This window comes from Rousettus aegyptiacus, unplaced genomic scaffold, assembly GCF_014176215.1.
Source record: "Rousettus aegyptiacus isolate mRouAeg1 unplaced genomic scaffold, mRouAeg1.p scaffold_m13_p_5, whole genome shotgun sequence".
Classification (NCBI taxonomy): domain Eukaryota; kingdom Metazoa; phylum Chordata; class Mammalia; order Chiroptera; family Pteropodidae; genus Rousettus; species Rousettus aegyptiacus.
Genome location: NW_023416308.1, coordinates 39,331,209 through 39,351,306, shown reverse-complemented (window position 1 = coordinate 39,351,306; position 20,098 = coordinate 39,331,209). Strand labels below are relative to the sequence as shown.

At 42.6% G+C, this 20,098-nt stretch overlaps 1 protein-coding gene across 1 annotated transcript in view; it reads left to right on the top strand.

The window, feature by feature from the left end:
• The first annotated feature begins 256 nt into the window (after positions 1 to 256).
• Positions 257 to 20,098, top strand: part of LOC107503645 (CXADR like membrane protein) — an 88,865-nt gene continuing 69,023 nt past the window's right edge. Inside the window, exons 1-2 of the mRNA XM_016132234.2 lie at positions 257 to 382; positions 554 to 866. Of these exons, the coding sequence (XP_015987720.1) occupies positions 839 to 866 (28 nt within the window). The 5' untranslated portion in view covers positions 257 to 382; positions 554 to 838. The remainder of the gene's footprint in view (positions 383 to 553; positions 867 to 20,098) is intronic.

The window sequence follows — 20,098 nt, the reverse complement described above, 5'->3', positions numbered from 1 at the left end:
AAGAATGTAAATAAGAGAAAAATGAAGAGGGGGGTTACGGCGAAGGGAGGTGGAGAAGAGAGGAGAGGAGAGGACGAGAGAGAGAGAGAGAGAGAGAGAGAGAGAGAGAGAGAGAGAGAGAGACAGAGACAGAGACAGACAGAGAGAGAGAGAGAGAGAAAGATTTGTGAGAAAAGGAATCAGTGAGAGTGTGTGTGAGAGAGAAAAAGATGCGAGAGACAGGGAGAGAAGGTCAAAGTGAGAACAGAGCAGACTGACAAGGCCTCATCCTGCGACTCTTGGCCGAAGTGTTACAGACTCTCCAACACAGAATCTATCCTACTCCGAGCACCAGGCACAGCCACAACGCCTGGGTTCGCCCAGAGTCCCCTCAGGCCCAGAGGTGGGGCCCTGCCCAGCCAACTCCCCTGCAGCGCCCTCCAACGCTGGAAGGGCGGGGGCGAACGAGGAGAGAGGGAGGGGTTGCCGGAGGAGGCAACCATGTGGTTCCAGCTCACTCTATCCGCCCCCACCCCCCTCCTCCCCTTTCTTCACTCCTTTTCTTTCCCAACAGGGAAAAGTGTTTCACGAAGCGGTAGCGTCTTTCTGCCTCTCCTTTTCCTTCCTAACCCTGGTCCCAGCTCTCGTCCAGGCGCTAGCTGGTGGGGCGCGCGCTGGAAGCCCCTCTGCTCCCGGGAGCGCGGGGCGCGGGGCCGCTTCCGCGGCGGCACATGGCTGCAGTCACCCAGCGCGCACCCCGAGGCGCCGCGCCCAGTTCTCCCGAGGTCCGTCGGCTGCGCCCCGCCATCCCGGAGCCAGGCAGCGGCTAAGCGGGGAGGTGCTCGCCCCGGGCATCGGGATGACCCTCCTTCTCCTCCTCTGGCTAGGTGAGTGCCTCGGGGCGGGCGGGAGACAGGACTGCCGGGCGAACACACTCCTGCGTCTGAGCCAGGATGCAGGCTCTCGTCGGATATTCCCGTAGTCCCTGGAGTGAGCCGGATGCCTCTGTTCCTGCCTCTCGCATACAGCGGAGCACATCTGGCTGCGGAGGACCGCCCAGTCAGCCATGGAAAACTGGCTCACACATCTGGGCCCTGGAGCAGGCTTGGGGTTGGGGGTGGTTTCTGGTCCAGTTTGACCGTGAACCGTTTAATGTGGAGGATCCTTTTGGGGGTTGGTATTTAGTTTCAGGAGTATCTGGGGGAAACTGGAGAATTGGGGGAGGGACGGTTTCTTCAGGAATTTTTGTGCCAGGTTCCTGAGGGTGGGGGAGCTTTTTGTTTCAAACAGGCGCCTCCAGGACCCAGATTGGAAACAGATGTGTTGAAGGGTCAGAGAAAGGAAAGGGGGGAAAAGACGGGTAGAGGAAAGGAGAGGAAAAGGGCGGAGCACAAAGAGAACCAGGAAGGTGCAAACCCGAAAATGATGGCAAGGAAGGAGGAAGAGGGGAAAGGGCAAGGATTTAGAAGAAGAGAGAAAAGAGGAAAATGAAATATGAAGCAGAAGAGCAAGACAGGGAGACTGAACAAAGAGAGTGCAAAGAAGACAGGGGAAAAAAATGGAGTGGAAGGGAACAGAGAGACACAGGTTCTGGGGCAAAAAGAGCCCTCCTGTGGGTACCTTCTGGGTGTCAACCAGTTGGGACTCTGGAGGCCTAAGAGACCCTAAAGCACAAATTTCCTTGGGCTGGAAGTAGGCAAGTTTGCAGGACCTGGTAGTTCAGTACACATCAAAGATGTGTGTGGGCAAGAGCTGACAGGAGGGAAACTGTAAATACCTGACATGCCAGAGACAGGGAAGGCAGGCAGGAAAGCTGAAGAGGAGGCAAAATATGCACCAGCAAAGCAGGGGCCCACCTGGAGACAGGGTCAGAAGTTAGCCAGAGTTCAGAAAACCAAAGAACCAGCCTGTTGTGGTAGAGTGAGTGCTGCCCTGGACACCATGTTGTGGTAGAGTGAGTGCTGCCCTGGACACCAAGCCCTGGAGAACTAGTCCTGATTTTGAACTGAGTGACTGTGAACAACTTACTACCCAGGGCTTCAGTTTCCTTAGCTCCAAAATAAGAACACTAGATAGATAGTTATTAAGTCACTTCTAGGTCTGACATCCTAAACAGCCTAAAACACCAGAAGTTTAACAGGGCCTGATGTCTAGAAAAACCCTCAAACAAAAGGGAAAAGCCACTAAAATGTTACTCTGAAATAAGTTTCTAAAGAGCTCTCTCTCTTTCTCTTCTTTTTTCTTTTTCTTTTACTTTTTTCTTTCTTTTTTTTATCTTTATTTTTTTGAAACCTTACAAACTGACTAGGCCCTATGCTATCTAGGCCAGCCTCAGGCTGATAATCTCCCAGGTTAAAGGACTAAAGGAGGTGGACTATCTTGAACTATTGCTCAGGTAGGGCAGGTGAAGAGCCACTGTTTTCTGAGCTCTTTAAGATACTGACCATTGCAATATTACTTCGGTGCACAGCCAGCATGTCTAGATGGCACCTTTGTCATTTTGCTGGCCTCTACCCCTAAGCTACCGATCACCAGATGTTCAGTAGACTCAAACATCATACTGCCTTATTGAAAACAACATTTCTTATCATGCTGAGCACTTTATATGTACTATCTTGTTAACTCACTTATTCTTCATGCCAAACCTGTTGGCTTCCCACTATTATTATCCCTGTCTTACAGATGAAGAAATCAAAGTATAAAGAGGCTAAATAAAACTCATGATTAGTAGAGATGGGATTCGAATATAAGTTGCCTTCAGAGATTGCTCACTAAACCACCATGCTATACTGCCTTCTGTCACTATGGAAGGAATCGTAAGGATGTTCTCTGTGTAGAAGCCCAGTTAGGTCCTCTTCATAGAACATGAGATGTCGATGTGCTCCAGCCATGTAGAAGGGACCTGGGGAAGGGAAACATAGCTAAGAGTTTTTGAGCACCTGCTCTATACCAGCACCATTAATTAGGGCGCAGTTTATAGTAGAAAGTGAAAGGTGACTTTGGTCCACATAGTCAGTTGAGAGAAAGAGGAACTGAAAAAGACGTGGATCAAAAGATGTCACTGATTCACTCCCCTTCTTTATTCGGTGCCTGCCTACTATGTATAATCATTCTTCTGGCGAGAAAATAATCTGTTGGATTGATACTCTGTCTTTATCATAGAAGCTACCCTTCATGATTTCTTTCTTGGTTCTGTCTTTATGAACTGTTATAAACTAAAGATCATATAGCAGAGAAAAAGTGGACTGCTGACTTAGAATTCTGCGCAACTGGAGACTCAGTATTCACACCTGCTATTAAGTTTTGCCACATCTGTGCCTTTGTCAGACATACTCAGACACATGACATCCCAGCTCTAACTTGATGAAACTGTTCAAGTAAGAAGTCACAGAGGAGATGAGTGAAGGTCAGGACAGGGGACAAGGAAAGGAAGGAGACCTGAGATGAGGCTAGTGAACCAGAAATAAGCATGACCCTTACTTGCAAAGTGGCTTTAGGCCATGGTATGCCTGGGTACTCTTTAGGAAAGCTGGAAAGAAAACCTTCAGAGTTGCCCGAATCCTAAAATCATCCACTGGTCCCTTGAAGGAACAGTTCTAGGGCGACCTCTGGTCACTGCTGGCATGGTTTCTGGCCTCGTTTTTCTAGAGAATGCACAGTATTGAAGGAAAGTTGGGAGGTCTAAGAGCTCATAGTCTGAATGAGGATGGACCACTTGACTCCATGCTCTCTGGACCTGCCAGTGAATGAAATCAATGCCCTGCCTCTCTGCGGTGAATGAACAATGAATGCTCTGAGCCCCATGGAGGACAGAGAAAGGAGACTTCATGGACTCCCCTAGCCCCAGCCCCTCCTCTACTACCACCACCAATCCCCGCCCCCGAGGTTCAGGTCCTTGTTCCACCTGAATTTCTCTCCTGGACTTCTGTAATAGCTGCCACATTGAACTCCTGCCTGAACTCTTTTCTCCTCCAGAGTAACCTTGTAAAACAGCTGGTATGATGCAAAGAATTTGGATTAGGAATCTGACACGCTCTCTGGGTTCTTGTTCTGACTCCCTTGTCTTTAAAATAGGGGTAGAGGGATCTTGAATTCAAAATTTCCTTAATTCTATGATCTCATACCTCCCTTCCATAAACCTTTACTAGTATCCATTACTTATAATGTTATGTACAAACACTTCGTTCTCATATTCAAGGTTTTCTACAATATTATTCCTTTCTTCCCTGCCCCCAGACAACTTTTCAGGTAACCTAAATTACTTCCTGTGCCTTAAACATGACCCATACTTCTTTCTGGTTCTGTTTTTGTTTATGATAATCCTGCCACCAAAAATTCCCTCTTACCCTCCGACCCTACAGATAAAAATCTTATTTACCCTCCAAGTCTCACCTCAAATACTACCTCTCCATACACCTGTCCATGATTTCACCAACAGAATATACTTTCCTTCCTTTGAATCTCAATAACCTTTCTATTATGCTACTTTGTAGTCTAGTGATGTAATGCTTATCTAGTACCTCAGTTAGAGTGTAAGCTCCATGCAGAAAGGGACAGTGTCTTATTCATCATGCACCACCACATAAACTAAAATCTTGTGAACTATTTATTAAATAAGTGGATTTTTGAAATATTTGGAACATTTAAGTTCAAGAGAGGTGAAAGATTTGGAGAACTATTACTCTTTGTGGACAACACAATTATAAAGAGCCCAATTTTAACTGAGCCCATTTTGTGCTTCCTTGTCTGTTAATGCAAATAAGACCAATAGTATTTTTTTAAAAATTGTACATACAACACTACTAGGGCGGAGACCAGATATTATATTTCTTATACAAACTTATTTTGTTTTATCAAGTATATTAGTACCAGATTAACAATATTACAATAGACTTTTTCATCAAAACTTTTGCCGGAATGGGGAAGGAGCTTTGTATACCATAAAATGAGTTTTAGGAAGACTTAAATGCATAGTCCATTGGTCTATAGTTTAATGATAGGTCTCAATAGGATTTTATGTCGTTCCCTCATCTTCCCATGTTAATGATGATGGTCATAATAATGATAGATTCCCAATAGGCATATATCTTTTCTCATTCTGTTTTTATCTTGTGCTCAGCTGAGCAGCATACACTTGACTGTATTTCATGAATGTATCTAATGATGATGACCTAGACAGACATTTTTAAAAGGTAGAGTCAAAGATTTTCAGAAATGAGGAAAAGCCAAGAGACTAGCTAAATCAGTACTTTGGAGAAATTTGGCTAAAGTTAAACAGCTAGCTTAGTAGGAGGGCCAAGACTAGAACCCTAATTCCATGATCCATCCTATCACACATTCTTGAAATAGAAAATGTCTCCCCCTGCTTTTCAACTCATGTAGTTAAGCTCCTAGATCACAGTTGCTCTTCAGACGCTTCAGTTAAATGAGCTAAATGCTGAATAATTGGCATTGGTTTTTATGTTGAGAAATTGCCTGAAAAATAGGGCAGATGTCATAACATTTCAATCTAGCCATCATAACTGGAAATCCTGGAAACTTCTGTGAGTGCCTTGGATAATATCTAGTGTATTCAGTAAAAAGAGATTATACCCAAAGTCCCAAAGATATGGGTGTGTGCCTACAAGGAATAGAATCAAAAATCAATAGCTCTAGCTCCTTTGTAATTTTATTGGTTTATTCTGGGCAAGTAATACCACTCTGAGGCTGTTTCTTTCTTTGTAAAGTGAGATTATTAGACTAAGGTTGTCTCTAAGTTTCCTATACCACTACAACTCTAATTTTTTTTTTTTAATTCTGAGAATTTACCATCTGGGCTAGATGTGGTTGTGATCAGAAACACATGGGTGTCACCATACTTACCTGATTTTTTCAGGCACTTGTTCACTCATGGCAATTGGTAATATATGATTAAAAATCAAGAAGGGATGACTTCCTAATGTGAAGAGAGCAGTAGTGACTCCAGTCTGGAACTGCACTGTGGCACTGTCAGCCAGGGAGCATCATTCAAGATCAGGGTGGATAGCCAGAGATCCCTGCCCAGGAAGTTTAGTAACTGAAATACCAAAAGGACCTCATCCCAAGCAGAGTTACCTGCAAAATGTCCCCAAGTGTGGACACCAAGGATAAACTTCTGTGTAGAAGATCTGTTGTTTGAAACTACTTGCAAGCTCTAAGCATTTTTTTCAACTTTTAAAATTGAGGCACAATTTACATATGTTAAAGCACATCCATTAAGTGTGCAGTTTTATGGGTTCCTTGTATGGATTTGAACTTGCGATTGGGTTTTGAAATATGAATTGTATATTATTAGCTCACTTGTAGCACATGAAGAAGATTACATGGGTAGGATTATTATGACAATGTATTTTTAGCATTTGTATAAGGTTTAGCAGTTTACAAAGTATATTAATTTACCTTATCTCATCCTCATATCTTCTTTGAGAGTAAATGTCATTATCATGCCATTTTTTTAGATAAATAAACTGAGGCTTAAGAAATAAAGTGAGCTTTTCAAAATGACCTTGTTAGTAAAGAGTTAGCAAACAGGACACCAACCCAGCACTTTGGATTCTAAGACCTTTCGCTTTCCATTTACCAGAAAGTACATAGTTATCCTGAAATCAAGGCTTGTGTGCAACCGAGAAGAAAGAGGCAGGCTGAAGCAAAGGCTTCATTTACAGGTTCCAAACTATAAATCCCACAGTAGAAAACTCAGAACATTTCTAACTGCCTCCCACTTCATTCAAATGGTTAAGAAATTTTTTATTTGGGGTAATGACTATTGTTTATAACCCAGAATGACTACATATGTCATATATGGATTACTGGTTCCTTCCAATTAATCAGAAGACTCTTGTAATTCTAAAGGTTATTGTCGTGGAGACCTTGCCTTGCATTGGGGTCAGACACATGAGCTCCCCTTAAAAATACACAGTGCTCTCGTGGGGGTGAACGTTTGTGATTGGGTTTGTCTATATTGCCTTTTCTAGTTAAAACTCTGTTTTCAGTGGTTTGACTTCTTTATCCCTCTCCCTAAAATTATGCAGACTGTAGCAAAAAATAAAAAACAAAAATTCTGGTTATCTGAGCTTCCTCACTGTCTAGATTTTGGAAAAATAAAAGTTTATTTTCTTTGGCACCATATAGACCAAAATGGAAAAGAATGCTGAAATCACACAACCTTTATTTTGTTAGTGACAGTCAGTTGGACCACTGTGTGTGCAGCCTCAGCCAAAGTCTGGTGGTGATAAGACTGAAGGCTGCTTTGTTTCAGTAGAAGGCAGGAGTGAAAGCTGTTTCCTTTGTGCTCACGCTGAGAAGAGAAAATGGGAAACCATCTTCAGAATGGTTTCCTTGTTGGTGTGGAATATGTGAGGTTCTTCTGAAGCCAGGCAGTAATGGGGATCAGGAGAGTTAGGTCACTAAAGGTGACAGAGGAAAGAAAGAAAAGGAGCCAGGAGCAAGAGGAGAAAGAGGAAGGCATAGAAATAGCAACAGAAGAGGATGAAAAAGCTAAGCTGAAAATCACTAACCTCCTGGTATTTACAGAGCAGCTTCTCTGAGCTCATTCTATTTCAGGATGGCAATGATGGTTCCTTGATTTTCCTTTAAGATCATCTTTAGCACTTGCCTGTGTACTATAACATTTTCTACTTCATTCAGGCGCTCTAACTCAGAAAACAATTGCAGAAGGGAGGTGCAGTCCACGTAGTGCAGGCCCTGTGCTAAGTTATGAGACTTCAGTAATACAACAGGCACAGTTTCTACCATCTAAGAACTCTGCCCAGTGGATACAACATATTCATAAAAAAGGAATTACTGATGTATGAAAGTGCCGTAATAGGGGAAAGTACCAAGGTTTTGACATAGGTGGTGTCTTGTGGAGATAGGGCATTTTTTGTTCTGCAGGTTTTTGGGACTGTGTCTGATATTTCTCCATCCCTTTTGGCACTTGAACAGTAGTGAGGTTGGTTGGTGGATCACCCCCACCATCATCAGAGGGAATATTTAAGTGGCATGTGTCCTTGGCATTCAGCCAGGTGTTTTGTGGAGGGATTGACTCTCCTGATGCCCTTGCCTGTGGTCTCATTCTTCATCACAACCTGCCAGCTACAAAACTACTTCTATCTCCTCATCCTTCATGAAATGTTAAAAGAGAGAGTGAGTGGGAAGAGGGGCAGGGTGTGTAGGGGAAGAGAAAGGTAGATCAGTGAATTTGGATATCATAATTAAGAATGGTCTATTTACCCAACGTTTTAATGGTATTTGTCCACGTGGAGAGAGAATAGGATGAAGCCAAGAAGGAATTTTATGTTCTAGAAGAAATCCACTATGTTGAACAGAGACTCAGCTCCTAAAAGGGTCTTACTTTTTCTTGTTGGGGGGAGGCAGGGACCAATCCCAGAGAGGGAAATTGTTTTGCAACTTCATTGTTTAAATTTAGGCTTGGGTTTTGTAGAGATTATTCAGACTGGGAGCAATACATCTTCTGATCCAGCCTCTGTCACTTCTCATTACTTCCAGTGACAGTCCCAATTATTTCCAATCACTCTTCAAGGGAAGAGCAAGAGAAGGCACATAAGGCTTCCATGTGGACCAGCAATGTAGCATCCTCTATAAGAGCCTGGCCAGGGGTCCTCAGACTCTGGCTTTGAAGACGTCAGGCATTGTATAATTGTGTGGCCTTGGACAAGTTACTTCACCTTTCTTGCTGGGAGAGGCTTGTGCATGAATATTTGGAGGGTCTGTTTGCAGTCAGCTGATACCAGGCCAGCAGGGCCAGCCTTCAGGGCTTTGGCCACTGCTGCTCCTCTACCATGCAGACAAGCTCCCAGATGTCCTTCAGGAAACATCGCCCTTCTCTAGGACCCCAAGAATTCCATAGCGCCTGTCTGTGCCCCGACTGTCTGCAAGTGCTCTGGAAGAAGAACTTATGGTGTTATTTACCCCTGGGCAAGAGGTACCCTTCCTTATGCCGCTCAGCATGCTGTGTGCAGGTTGCCAGAGCCATATCCCAGTGTACAGGCCTTCTTTCCTAGACTCTGCCTTCTCTACCACCTGCTCTCAAAACATTGTGCCAAATTAGGCTGCCCCAGCCTGGGCAAGTCCTGGGTAATTCATTTCTACTTTTGTTATCAAGTAATGCTTTACTGAGTATCTGCTATATACTAGGCACTGTGCTTTCATATGTGTAGTTTCTTGTAACCTCAAACCAACCCATGAGGCAAGTTTGATTATCCATATTTTATAAGTTAGAAAAGTGAGACTTGAGAGGTAGGATGTTCTGTCCTAGGCTGTAGAGACTGACTATCGCAAAATGAAAGATAAGAGCCGAGTTTGTGTTCTGCTTCAGCTCTGATCTGGGGAAGGTGAGCATGAAGAGACAGATACACAGATAATATACATATGGTGGCACACAATCAGAGGTCACTCAGGGACTGAGATCTACCTATTATGTGAGAGTTCAGCCTAATAAGGAAGTGCAAGTTCCTACATTCTCCACTTTTCTGGCAGTCATTTGTCCTGACCAAAATTAGACCCCAGTGAGCCCAACACCCACATTCAAGATGTGTTGAATTAAATTTCCTTTTTAAATTTGGTAGGAAAGGAAAACCTCAAGGTGGGAAGAAAAATGTCTGTTTTTTTCCACTGACCTGAACAGCAAAGAGTGCGATTTTCCTTTCTATTAAAGAGGGCTAAGCCGCACGTCCCAGATTTCTGAGACCTAGAATTCCCACTTGTAAGAATTCTTGGGCCAGGCAAATAGAGTCTGGGTTTCCAGTGCAGTCTTGGTCTTCCTCTACTTTCCTCTGGTGGCGTTCAGTCCCCTACCCTGCACCAGCGAATAGTGAAGTGCACCAGCCTCCTGCCTTCCCACCTTTCCACCCTTAAAGAAGGAGAGGCTGGAAATGGGGACACTTCTCCACAGCCACCTTCTCTGCTCCACTTCCTCTCACTCTCTGTTCTTGGAGTCCTGCAGCTTCCCAAGCCCTGAGGAATCCAGGTGACAGTCTCTCACATGCCTGCCACCTTAGCCAAACCTTCCCACTGCTCTTTCTCTTTCTGGACCCAATATGGCCTGCTCTCAGATCTGGTTTTAAATGAGAGAGAGATAGAGGGAGAGACCGAGAGAGAAATAGAGACACACACACACAGACAGAAAAACAAATAAAGAGAGGTGGGGGACAGAGACAGAAAGAGAGAAACACAGAGACAGAGAAAGACAGAGACATACAAAGAGAGAGAGAAGAGAGTATGAATTCTGTAAAGCTCATCTTTCACGTGTTGGCTCTTTTCCTTTCTGTCCCCCTCTCCCACTTCAAATTCACACTTTGCAACCTCTGCAAAGAACCACCCCTCTCCCCGCCCCTGCCGGAAAGCACCCCCATCCCCACCCCAGCCAAAGGTTTCCTCTCAATGATCCAGAGCTAATTGTGATGCTCTGACTCCTGGTCTACCCTCAGGCTTCACAGCTTGCTTTTTAACAACTTCACATAGTTGGCCTTCATTTTCTTTTGCCACTTCTCCCTGACTAGCATCCCTCCATGACTATGGACTCCACTCTCAGGTGTCTGTGAAGGCTTCCCTGAAGCTCCCAGATGGAGGGCACTACTTGCCAGTCTGTACCCTGAAGCACCTTCTTTATGTCTTTGGAATAGCTTATGTCACATTATATTATAGTCAGGTGCTCTGTCTGTCCTGTGGAATAGTGAGCAGAGGACAGTGTTGTATTGTCTATGATTCCAGGTCTAGTGGTTGGTACACTTGAAATACTTGGAAAATAGATGAATGAACACATGAACAAACTTATGAATGAACAAGTTAGTGAATGTAAAATGTAAGTTTATAAAGTGAAGGGATTACCTCTTTACTAGAGTACCTAGTACCTGTTACCTCTTTCTAAGATATCTTTAATGGGGATTCTTTATCACCAAAAAGACCCAAAAGAAGAACTGGTCATTTTAGGCATGGAACAGAAGATGATGCGAATATTGTGGGCAGAAGGCTTGAGAAGGCCTGTCCAGCATGCCTCAAAAACCTACCACCTGGAAGATCAACCACCCTTAGTTGCTTTCTGAACAGGACTGACGTGCAGTCATTGTAAGGGGTTGTTAGAATTGTGTAGTGAGTAGGTCCTTGAGTGTGTGGTAGCATGACATTCTGCAAACATCCGCTTTAGATCGGGTCATGGAAATCCTGTAGCAGTTCAACCCTTTTAGACTTTGATTTATTTTCCATGTAAGAATTTGGAGGGAATATAGCTTCTTCCAGCATCATTCTGAATGCTAGCTTCATTAGTGGACAAGGCCAGCCATGTCAACTAACTCCTTACCTGCTCCTTTGTAGGTCCTCTGGGGGTAGATGACAAGGTTTGTGTACAGGTGCTTAGCCAATGCAGGGGTCCCTTTCCTGGAACAAAGAGTTAAAGGTCTTCTTCCTCTCTTTTCTCTTTGTCTTCTGAATTGGTGGATTCACCTTGCTCATCAGTGACTCTACCAGGTGATCCCTGAGGCAGGGCAAGCAGAAGAAACACAGGTCAGTCAATGATTATAAAAAGTAAAGGGGGATTTTTAGAAAAATATTATTTCCAGGATTAGTGCTTATACTTAGGGTAGCTCATTTAATCTTCATGACAGCTTGGGACACAGATATTGTCAGCCTTCTTTTAAGAGAAAAGAATCAGAGAGTTAGGAAAATTTCCCAGTGTTACACAACTAATTCATAGCAGAATCAAAACAGGAAGTCAGGTCTTCAGGCTCCCAAATCATCACTCATCCCAGTGCTGCACATGACCACTAGCCCCTCTATGAGTGGCAGCAACACCCCACAGTACTCAGCAGGGTGCTCCACTGACTTCTGTCCTCTCTTGTCCTATTGCTGCACCAGCTCATTGAGTAGGCATGGAATGAGCTTCTGGGAAAGCTGAAGATTTAATATGTGCAGTAACCAGCCATCCTGATTTACCTAGGACTGAGGGGTTTCTTAGGAGGCAGAATACTGGAATTTCAGCACTAAAATCAGGATAGTCCAGAGAAAAACATTCAAGTACTCACCCTAGTAGTACAACGGCTAGCTATGCAAAATGTGATTCTCAGACTAGCAGCAGTGGTATCACCAGGGAGCTTGTTAGAAATGCACAATCTTAGGTCCCACCCAAAACCCACTGAAAAGAAACTATAAGATCTGTGCAAGATCCCCAGAGAATATGAAAACCATCTGCGAAACTCTACAACAGGCCTCAATGCGTCTTTCAGAGAAGTTGGGAAAATGGACGACTCGCAACTGAATTATTTGACCTGTGTAAAGCTTGTCTATAACCCCAGGTAATGTGCATTGCCATGAAAAACTTAGATTTATAGGCTGAGGAAGAAAGGAGTTAAATGTCACAACTTGACCCAATGTGGTGAAAGGCTGGAGGATGTTTTGATGCTATATGGGCATGAATAAAATAATGGTTAAGATTTTCTGTTTATCCTTGAAACTAGGATGTTCTTATAAAGGCTCTGAAGTTTCCTGGATTTGTTCTCCTTTTTACTGGGGAGAGTCTGGAGCTGTCAGTAGTGGACAGTTAATTAAGCGGAGTGTATGCAAGGACAGCAGTAGGTGGTGCTCCTGGGGCCTGAGTACTCAGACACATGAAAGAAAAGCACAGAGAGCAAAGCATATCGTAGAGCCATGCTCAGCAAATAAATAGTAGACTCTCAATGCTTATTTACTGAACTGACAGTGAGGCTACAAAAAGTGGTATTCTAAATCTCTATGTTTTCCTGTTTGAAGCCTGGCTCCTTATCACAGAAACCTAACCCAGATTTGCGAACAAGTTGTCAGTGGTTAACTGGCCTATTTTTCCCCAAGGCGAACACCTTGCTTGGGCATAAACAGAAGGAATGGGATCTTTGCTACAGGTGAGGAGGTGCTCGGTCAACTCCTCTTATGCTTCAACAGCTTCTCTAAACCTTGGCTTATCTCAAAATAAACCTGGGACTAAGCAGCTGCTCAAGTTCTTTAAATGATGGTGGTATGTCATCTTTTCTTAATCTTTTTTCTCAAAAACCTGACTGTCTGATGTTAAAATGATAGGCACCAAGCAAGGTAGGGAAAGACATATGAATTTCTGAGTTTGCAGAGCAGCCTCAAACTAAAAGCAGCATAACCCACATTTGTCAACTTTCTCTCTATTCCAAGTCACATGCCCAGTAGGAACTCTGCAATAAGGGCAGCCCAAGGCAAGGGGTGACAGGCAGGCCTGGAGATGAGTGTGTTCATCCGTTCAGTTGGAGCTGTTTCAGACAAAGCTGATTTCTGCTGTGACATTAATCCCACATGGACACCAAGAAATCAAACTGTCACTTTTCTCATAGTAGGGAGAGATGTTTCTGACCTAGATTGGTTTTATAACTTCTTCTTCTGTGTGGGTTGTTTTCCCTGGGATCTCAAAGGGTTCAGTGTAGATAGATTTTAGAAGAAGACATAGATTTCTTCTAATTCCTGTGTGCTTGGTACTGTGAGTGGGTGGGATTGGAACTGTATGTCCCCCAAGACTCCACTCATCATAGTCTGGTTGGGGGACCAGACCGAAAGAGGGAAAGCAAATGGTGAAAGATGTCAGACATAATGTAATTAAATGCCAAAATGTTTGGTACAGACAGGAAGTGAAATGGGAGTTTTGAAAAAAGATAGTCATTAAGGTGTAAGATCTTTTTTTTAGCTAGCAAAAATATGTATAATGTGAGGTGAATGCACTGACTTGAGGACATCGTGTCAGGGAGTGGGTGAGGAGGCAGGACATGGAGCCAATGAGCCTGAAGTGGAGGAAAGGGAGGGAGGAAGGACACATGGGGTGGGTTTGTGAAATAGTTGTTCTAGAAATAACACACATTCATAGTTTACAGGCCAACTTAGGGACCTACCCTAGGTGGTGTTGAGAGTAACTTTGGTCAACTCACTTACTGGGCTTTAGTTTTCACCCTGCACAAGGAGATATTGGAACACAGAATTTCTAAGTCCTTTCTGCTCTGCAGATGAAGGACTCTGAAGTATTCCTTGGGGGAGGCTGCCCGTAATATGATTGCTCCCGTTCTTCCCACTGTAGGCTATGAACTGATCCTCTCACCTCTGCTCCCCAAGGCTCCCTTCCACTGCTCTGGCTCTGCCCCAAGTGCTTCCCCCTTGCACTTAGAACAGACCTATTCTGTCTAACCCCTAAAGATACCAAAGTCGCTCCTGTCTCAGGATCTCTGCACTTGTTTCTCCCTCACCCTGGAATGTTCTTTCCCCTGACCTTTGCAAGCCTGGCTCCTTGCCTTCCAGGTTTCCTGAGCTCCACTCACCCTCCCTAGAGCTTCTGCCTGGCCACTATTACATTACCTTGTTATATTTTCTTCTTAACATTTATCACAATCTGAAATATTCTTTTTAAACCTCTGTTCATGCACTTGTCTACTGTTTGCTTCTACCAGAGTCTGGAGTTTGTATCACTGATTTCTGTATCCTCCATGCTTAGAACAGTGCCTGACACAGAGAGAGATACACAATAAAGATCCGATAAACACGTATGCTCTTTTCTGTATGGCATATGTAACAAAAGAGATGTTTTTTTAAATGAAAAAGTTATTTAATGAGTTCTTATTATGTGCAAAGCTCTTTGTATTCATTATTTAATTATTCCTCATAATAACTCTCCCAAGTAAGTGCTATTGGGATCCCATTTTACAGAGGAGGACACGGAACATTACAAAGGTTAAATCCTTACCTATCGTTATATTGCTAGTAAGCCATAGAATCAGGATTTGAACTTAGGCGGTCTGATCTTAAAGCTGGTGCCATAAGATAATATATCATTCGATTCATCTAAGTCAGTGCCTCTCAGACTTTAAGATGCTTATGAATCACCTGGGGATTTTGTTAAAATGTAAGATCTTAATTTAATGGGTCTGGAGTGGGGCCTGAGATTCTGTTTCCAAGTTCATAGCCAGTGCTGCTGGTCCATAGAAAATACCTCTTGGAAAGGAAAAGAAAGATGGAGGGAGAGAAACTGAGCTTCAGAGATGTTAGATGGTTTTCCTTAGGTCATATAGCTAGTTAATGGCAGACTTGGGACTCTTGCCCAGTGTCCTGGCTCCTAGCCCAAAGGAGGGTCCTACAAATCTGGACTACAGCTGAGCCTTGGGTCTAAACCTTCCCCTAGACTTTCCAGGGATCAGAGATGGGTTTCCATCCTTCCATCCTGGACCCTTCTACTGGCCCCTCCATGAAGATCAGAACCTCAAAAAATCCATAACGAGAGATACCATCCTTTTGGATTTGTGACTTATATTTAAAATGTCTTGAATGTGCAACAGTTTTATGGGTGTATTTGTCTTGATTGTGCAACAGTTTTATGGGTGTATTTACATATGCCAGAACTTAACAAACTGTGTACCTTAAATATTATGCTTTACTGTTGCATTAATTGTAGCTCAGTAAAGAGGTGTTGTGTTTTTTTTTTTAAGTACTCTGAATCGGTGTCAAATAAATTCCTCAATAACAATACCCTCAATTATTTAAAACCCTACTCCACTACACAGATTGGGGTTCCTGAAGGCACTGTGTAGTGCTAAGTTATTCTGTTGGGGAGGCCAATCCTGCCAACACAATAAAAGATAGTTAAAATGGGAGAACATCTAATTTTGCATCATTTTTCACTCAGATGCCCACTGTCCTCATTCTATCCCTTTACCCCAGCATTTTTCTCATTTTCACAGTCTAAGAGACCCAGGCTCAAATCCTTGATTTCTGTCACTTACTAACTAAACAGCATTAGACAAATTACTTCTCTGAGCCTCATCATTTTGCTCATCTATAAAATAGAGATATCTTAGGGTTCTTATGGAGATTAATTCAGTTGACATATTGGGTGCCTGGCACATAACAGGACTTCAATTTATGATGGTTTGCACAATTATTATGATAACCAGAGAGAAAGTGTCAAGGAAATAGGAGTGTTTACTTTGTAAAAGAAAAGAGCAGGATGGGAGATAAACATGAGAGGGCTTTCTTTAGCTATTTACAGGGATTTTGGGTAAAAGGAGGATGTGTGGCTCTGGTGTAGTAGGTAAAAAACATTGTCTCTGAAACTCATTGGCCATCTATCTTGGGACAAGTCACTTAAACTCTTCCCTCTGAGCCTCAGTTTCTACATTTGTAAAATGTGGACCAATACTATATAATTCAGGGTGTGGTTGTGGGTATTATATGACATGATGTATATATGAAAATGTCTAGCATGATGCCTGTCACAGATGAATGTTTTAAAAATATCCCTTTATGAATTGGAGGGTCCTATACTTGCATGGTGATTATGGCAGTAACTAATCTTTGTCACCTTAGTTGGTTGCAGTTTCCAGGAAAGATGACTCCAGCTCATAGTAGAAAGTCCTTCCCAGTGGTCAGAGCTGTCTTAGAGTGCAAGGGCTCTTTGCAAGTACTGAGCTTCCTGTTGTTTGTTCAAACAGAGGATAGATAGTCATCTTCAGGAAGGGGATTTCTGCTGGGTATAATAAGGTGGAACAGTTGGACTTGTAAAAGTTTTCAACAAATCTACATTTAATTTTGTGTTTCAGGAGAAAGGAACTAGAAAGATTTGAGAAGGGTGAAGGTTGAACAAATAAGCTGATGCTCAGTATAGTAAACACTATCAATAGAGGCAAAACTTTTATGAACCTTAAAGTTTCCATCTGATGCAGAGACCAGGACATGGTCCTTCAGAGTAAGCTCTTTATGAAGGTCCTGATGATAGACACCTTCCTCTAAACTTTTCTTTGCTATTTGGAACCCACTGAGTTCTGTTTTCACTTGCAACTGAAAATCACAAGCTCGCAGCCTTTATCGACAAACGCAAGTAAATCATAATTCAGCCAAAGTGAAAATGCTTTCAGCTACATTTTTGGGTCATGAAAGATGAAGGAAAAACTACCATTTTTGCAAGCTATAGCCTTTCCCCCTCATTCTTTACTTGTACTTTCAAAAGCTTAACATCGCACTATCATGTTTCACAATGAGCACAAACCAGAAGGCTAAAGCCAAGGGAAAAAAATGCTGGGTCGAGTAACAGGGTATGAATTAAATAAGTCTTAAACAATCATGTTTTAAAAATATCCTTAGAGTTTTGTAATTTCTACATTAAAGGAAATTCATGGGGACCTGAAATAGAAAGAGATTATAAAGGGCCTTAGGAGGCTGCCTCTAGACAGAAGGGCCTTCTTTGGGAGACGGATAGGCCAGAAAGATCATCCATTGCAAAGTCTCCCTGGAGACCAGACACATCTTCAAAAAGAGGAAGGAAGAGGGAGGCTCTGTTATTTATTTTTTCAGTGCTTAACAAATCAGCTCAAGGAGATCCTATGTCAGGCATAGCTGTGAAATATGACATTTCAGGGGATAGTGCTATAGTATCCAGATGGAAAAGGAGCCAGATTCAGGATAGAATGTGATTTAAGTCTAGTTGATCTTTGTTTTTATGATTCCTTCCTCTTAACCATCTTGATTCCTTAAATAGATAATACAGACACAGTTGGAACTTCCTATTATACATAATAGGCAACAAAAAATTTTCAAACTACTTCTTATTCCAAAGAACTAGATGCGAGGAAATACAAAGAAGCATATTGTAACAGAAAGAACATTAGAGTAAGTATAAGAATAGTTTACTCGGAAGGACAAATCCTGGCCTCTACATCAGGTGGAAAGCTTGAAGTTCATACAAGCTTAGACTTATAGGGCTATAATTTAAAAAATCTGGAGGGGGGAGGAGTGGGGAGCCCTGGATAGCTCTATTTTTTATCAGCTATATAACCTTAGATAAGTCACTTAGTCCTCAGTTCCCTTATCTGCAAAATGAGGATACTAACTTCCATTTTATAGAGGAGGAAGGTAATGCTCTTAGAGATTCAAAAACTTAGCCCAAGCCACAACCTAGTATATATCTTATTGTAAAGCCTGTGCTCTTTTCCCTAACCACACCAAGATGAGATCATAAGCATTAAATTGTTTATAATGAGCCAGGCGCTGTGCAGTCTTTCTCTTGTAGTTATTAGGCACAGACTTCCATCTGGCATGTATAAACAGATGTGTGAGCTCACAGTTACATATGTCCATGAATACATGTATGTGAGACCATGCTTTACAGTTATAAGCAAGTCTATGGTCTGACTAGTATGAAAATACTTTAGGAATCATAGGACAGAACCAAGGAGTCTCTCAGCTATGTGGTGGCTCCAGCCATAAGGAAAGTAGTCCTGGGTTATGGACAATTGCTCCTGTTCTGACGAATGCCAGCACTGACCTTCCTAGCATGAGTGACACTTGGCTCACTCTAGGATGATCCTAGCCTTACTATCCTGTCCCAGAAATGGCTTCTTTCTAAGACATTCAAGTAAACCACATCTGTTCTTACTGATCATTATTCTGGAGAACTCTAGGAAAAGAGGGTGTTGACTTCGAGCAAATGATAAATAGGAGAGAGAAGCTCCTGGTCTGTACCTGCCCTGAACCCTGGCCAAGTATCATCAAGATGGCAATGAGGACTGTAACCCTTTCAGAATGTCCCTCCAGGAATGCTCCTGCATTATTAGTGGGGTGCAAACAGCACAAAGTTTTTTAAAGAAGAGTTTGAAAGTCCACTTCAGGAATTTTAAGAACATTCATAACATTGGACCAGTAATTCCATTGTTAGGAACCTATACTAAAAAGAGAATCAAATAGAATGTACAAAAGTTTGTGGACACAAATGTTTACTATAGTGAAACACTGATACAAACCAAATGTCCTAAAATAAATAAATAATGATTCAGGAATCCATACAACTCAATATAATGCTGCATAAAACAGATAGTAAAGGACTTTCATGACTTAGACAAATGCCCATGACATAAAAGATAATAAAAATGCTGCAGAACTATGTGAATAGTAAAATCTCTACTGTGCGTGTGTGTATGTGTGTGTATACAAAAAAAAAAAAGACTAGAAAGAAATTTTATAGCTGTTATTTCTTTCAATATTTTTGTCTCTATTTTCCAAGTTTTATATAAGTATGTATAACTTTTAGTTTTTAAATGTTACTTTAAAGATTGCTTAAATGTCCAAGTGCCACTTAAATGCCTTTCTCCTTTGCTTAAATAGGTAGGATAGCCTCCCAACTGCCCTTCCTCCTCCTGCCCCACCCCCTTCCTAGCCCAGCCTATAGTCTCCAGGGTTATTTCGATGACTGTAAGCTAAGCAAGTATAATACCCTTGGCTTAATACAGGCTGTGGCTACCTGTTGCCTCTAGACTACAAGGTAGAGTTCTAACTCCTTCGTATAATTTGCTGTTCCTTACATAGACCTGACTCTATCAGATCTTCTGGTCTTCATGCAGTCTTTCCCCTGCTCAGAACACCTTTTCTTTTTCTTTTCCACCTGGGAAAGGCTTACTTGGCTTTTAAGTCCAAGCTCAGAGGTGAGCCCCTCTGTGAAATTATACCCCTTAGTTCCAACAGAGCTGGTCGCTGTTGGCTCTGGTCCCAAAGACTTTGCCCATAGCTCCATTTTAGTGAATATCATAATTTGTTACAATAAATATATTTTAATGTCTTTTGCATCCCCCCTCCCCCCAGTCCTTCCCCATGTAAGACCATACAGTTTTGAAGATTAAGTTTGAGATTCATCTTAGTATGCCCAGTGCCTGGCACAGATGCCCAGTGATGAATATAAAAAAACTGGTGACTGAACTGGGACAGAGGAAACAGCAGGGAGTTCTAATGCCAACTAGATAGCATTTATAAGATGGCTGTGAACTGACCTTCATTTGTAAAAGCAGCAAGAAAAAGCAGGCTTTGTGTGCAGCAAAACAGATTTAAGTCAACCAAATGGAGGAACTTCCACAGGTTGCCATCACTGGAGTACATGAATGATTGGGGTAGGGGGATGCCCTCGGAATAGGGTAAAAACCTGCCTGTGCAAGAAGTGTTGGACATTGTCCTTTTGGAGGCTGAGAAGTGGACAAGGTGACCTCAGCCAGACCTAGGCTTCAGTGAATTGTTCGAGGAAACAGTGCGGGAAGCTTCACTTTCTCCCTGAGCCCACTGTGGTTCTGCTATA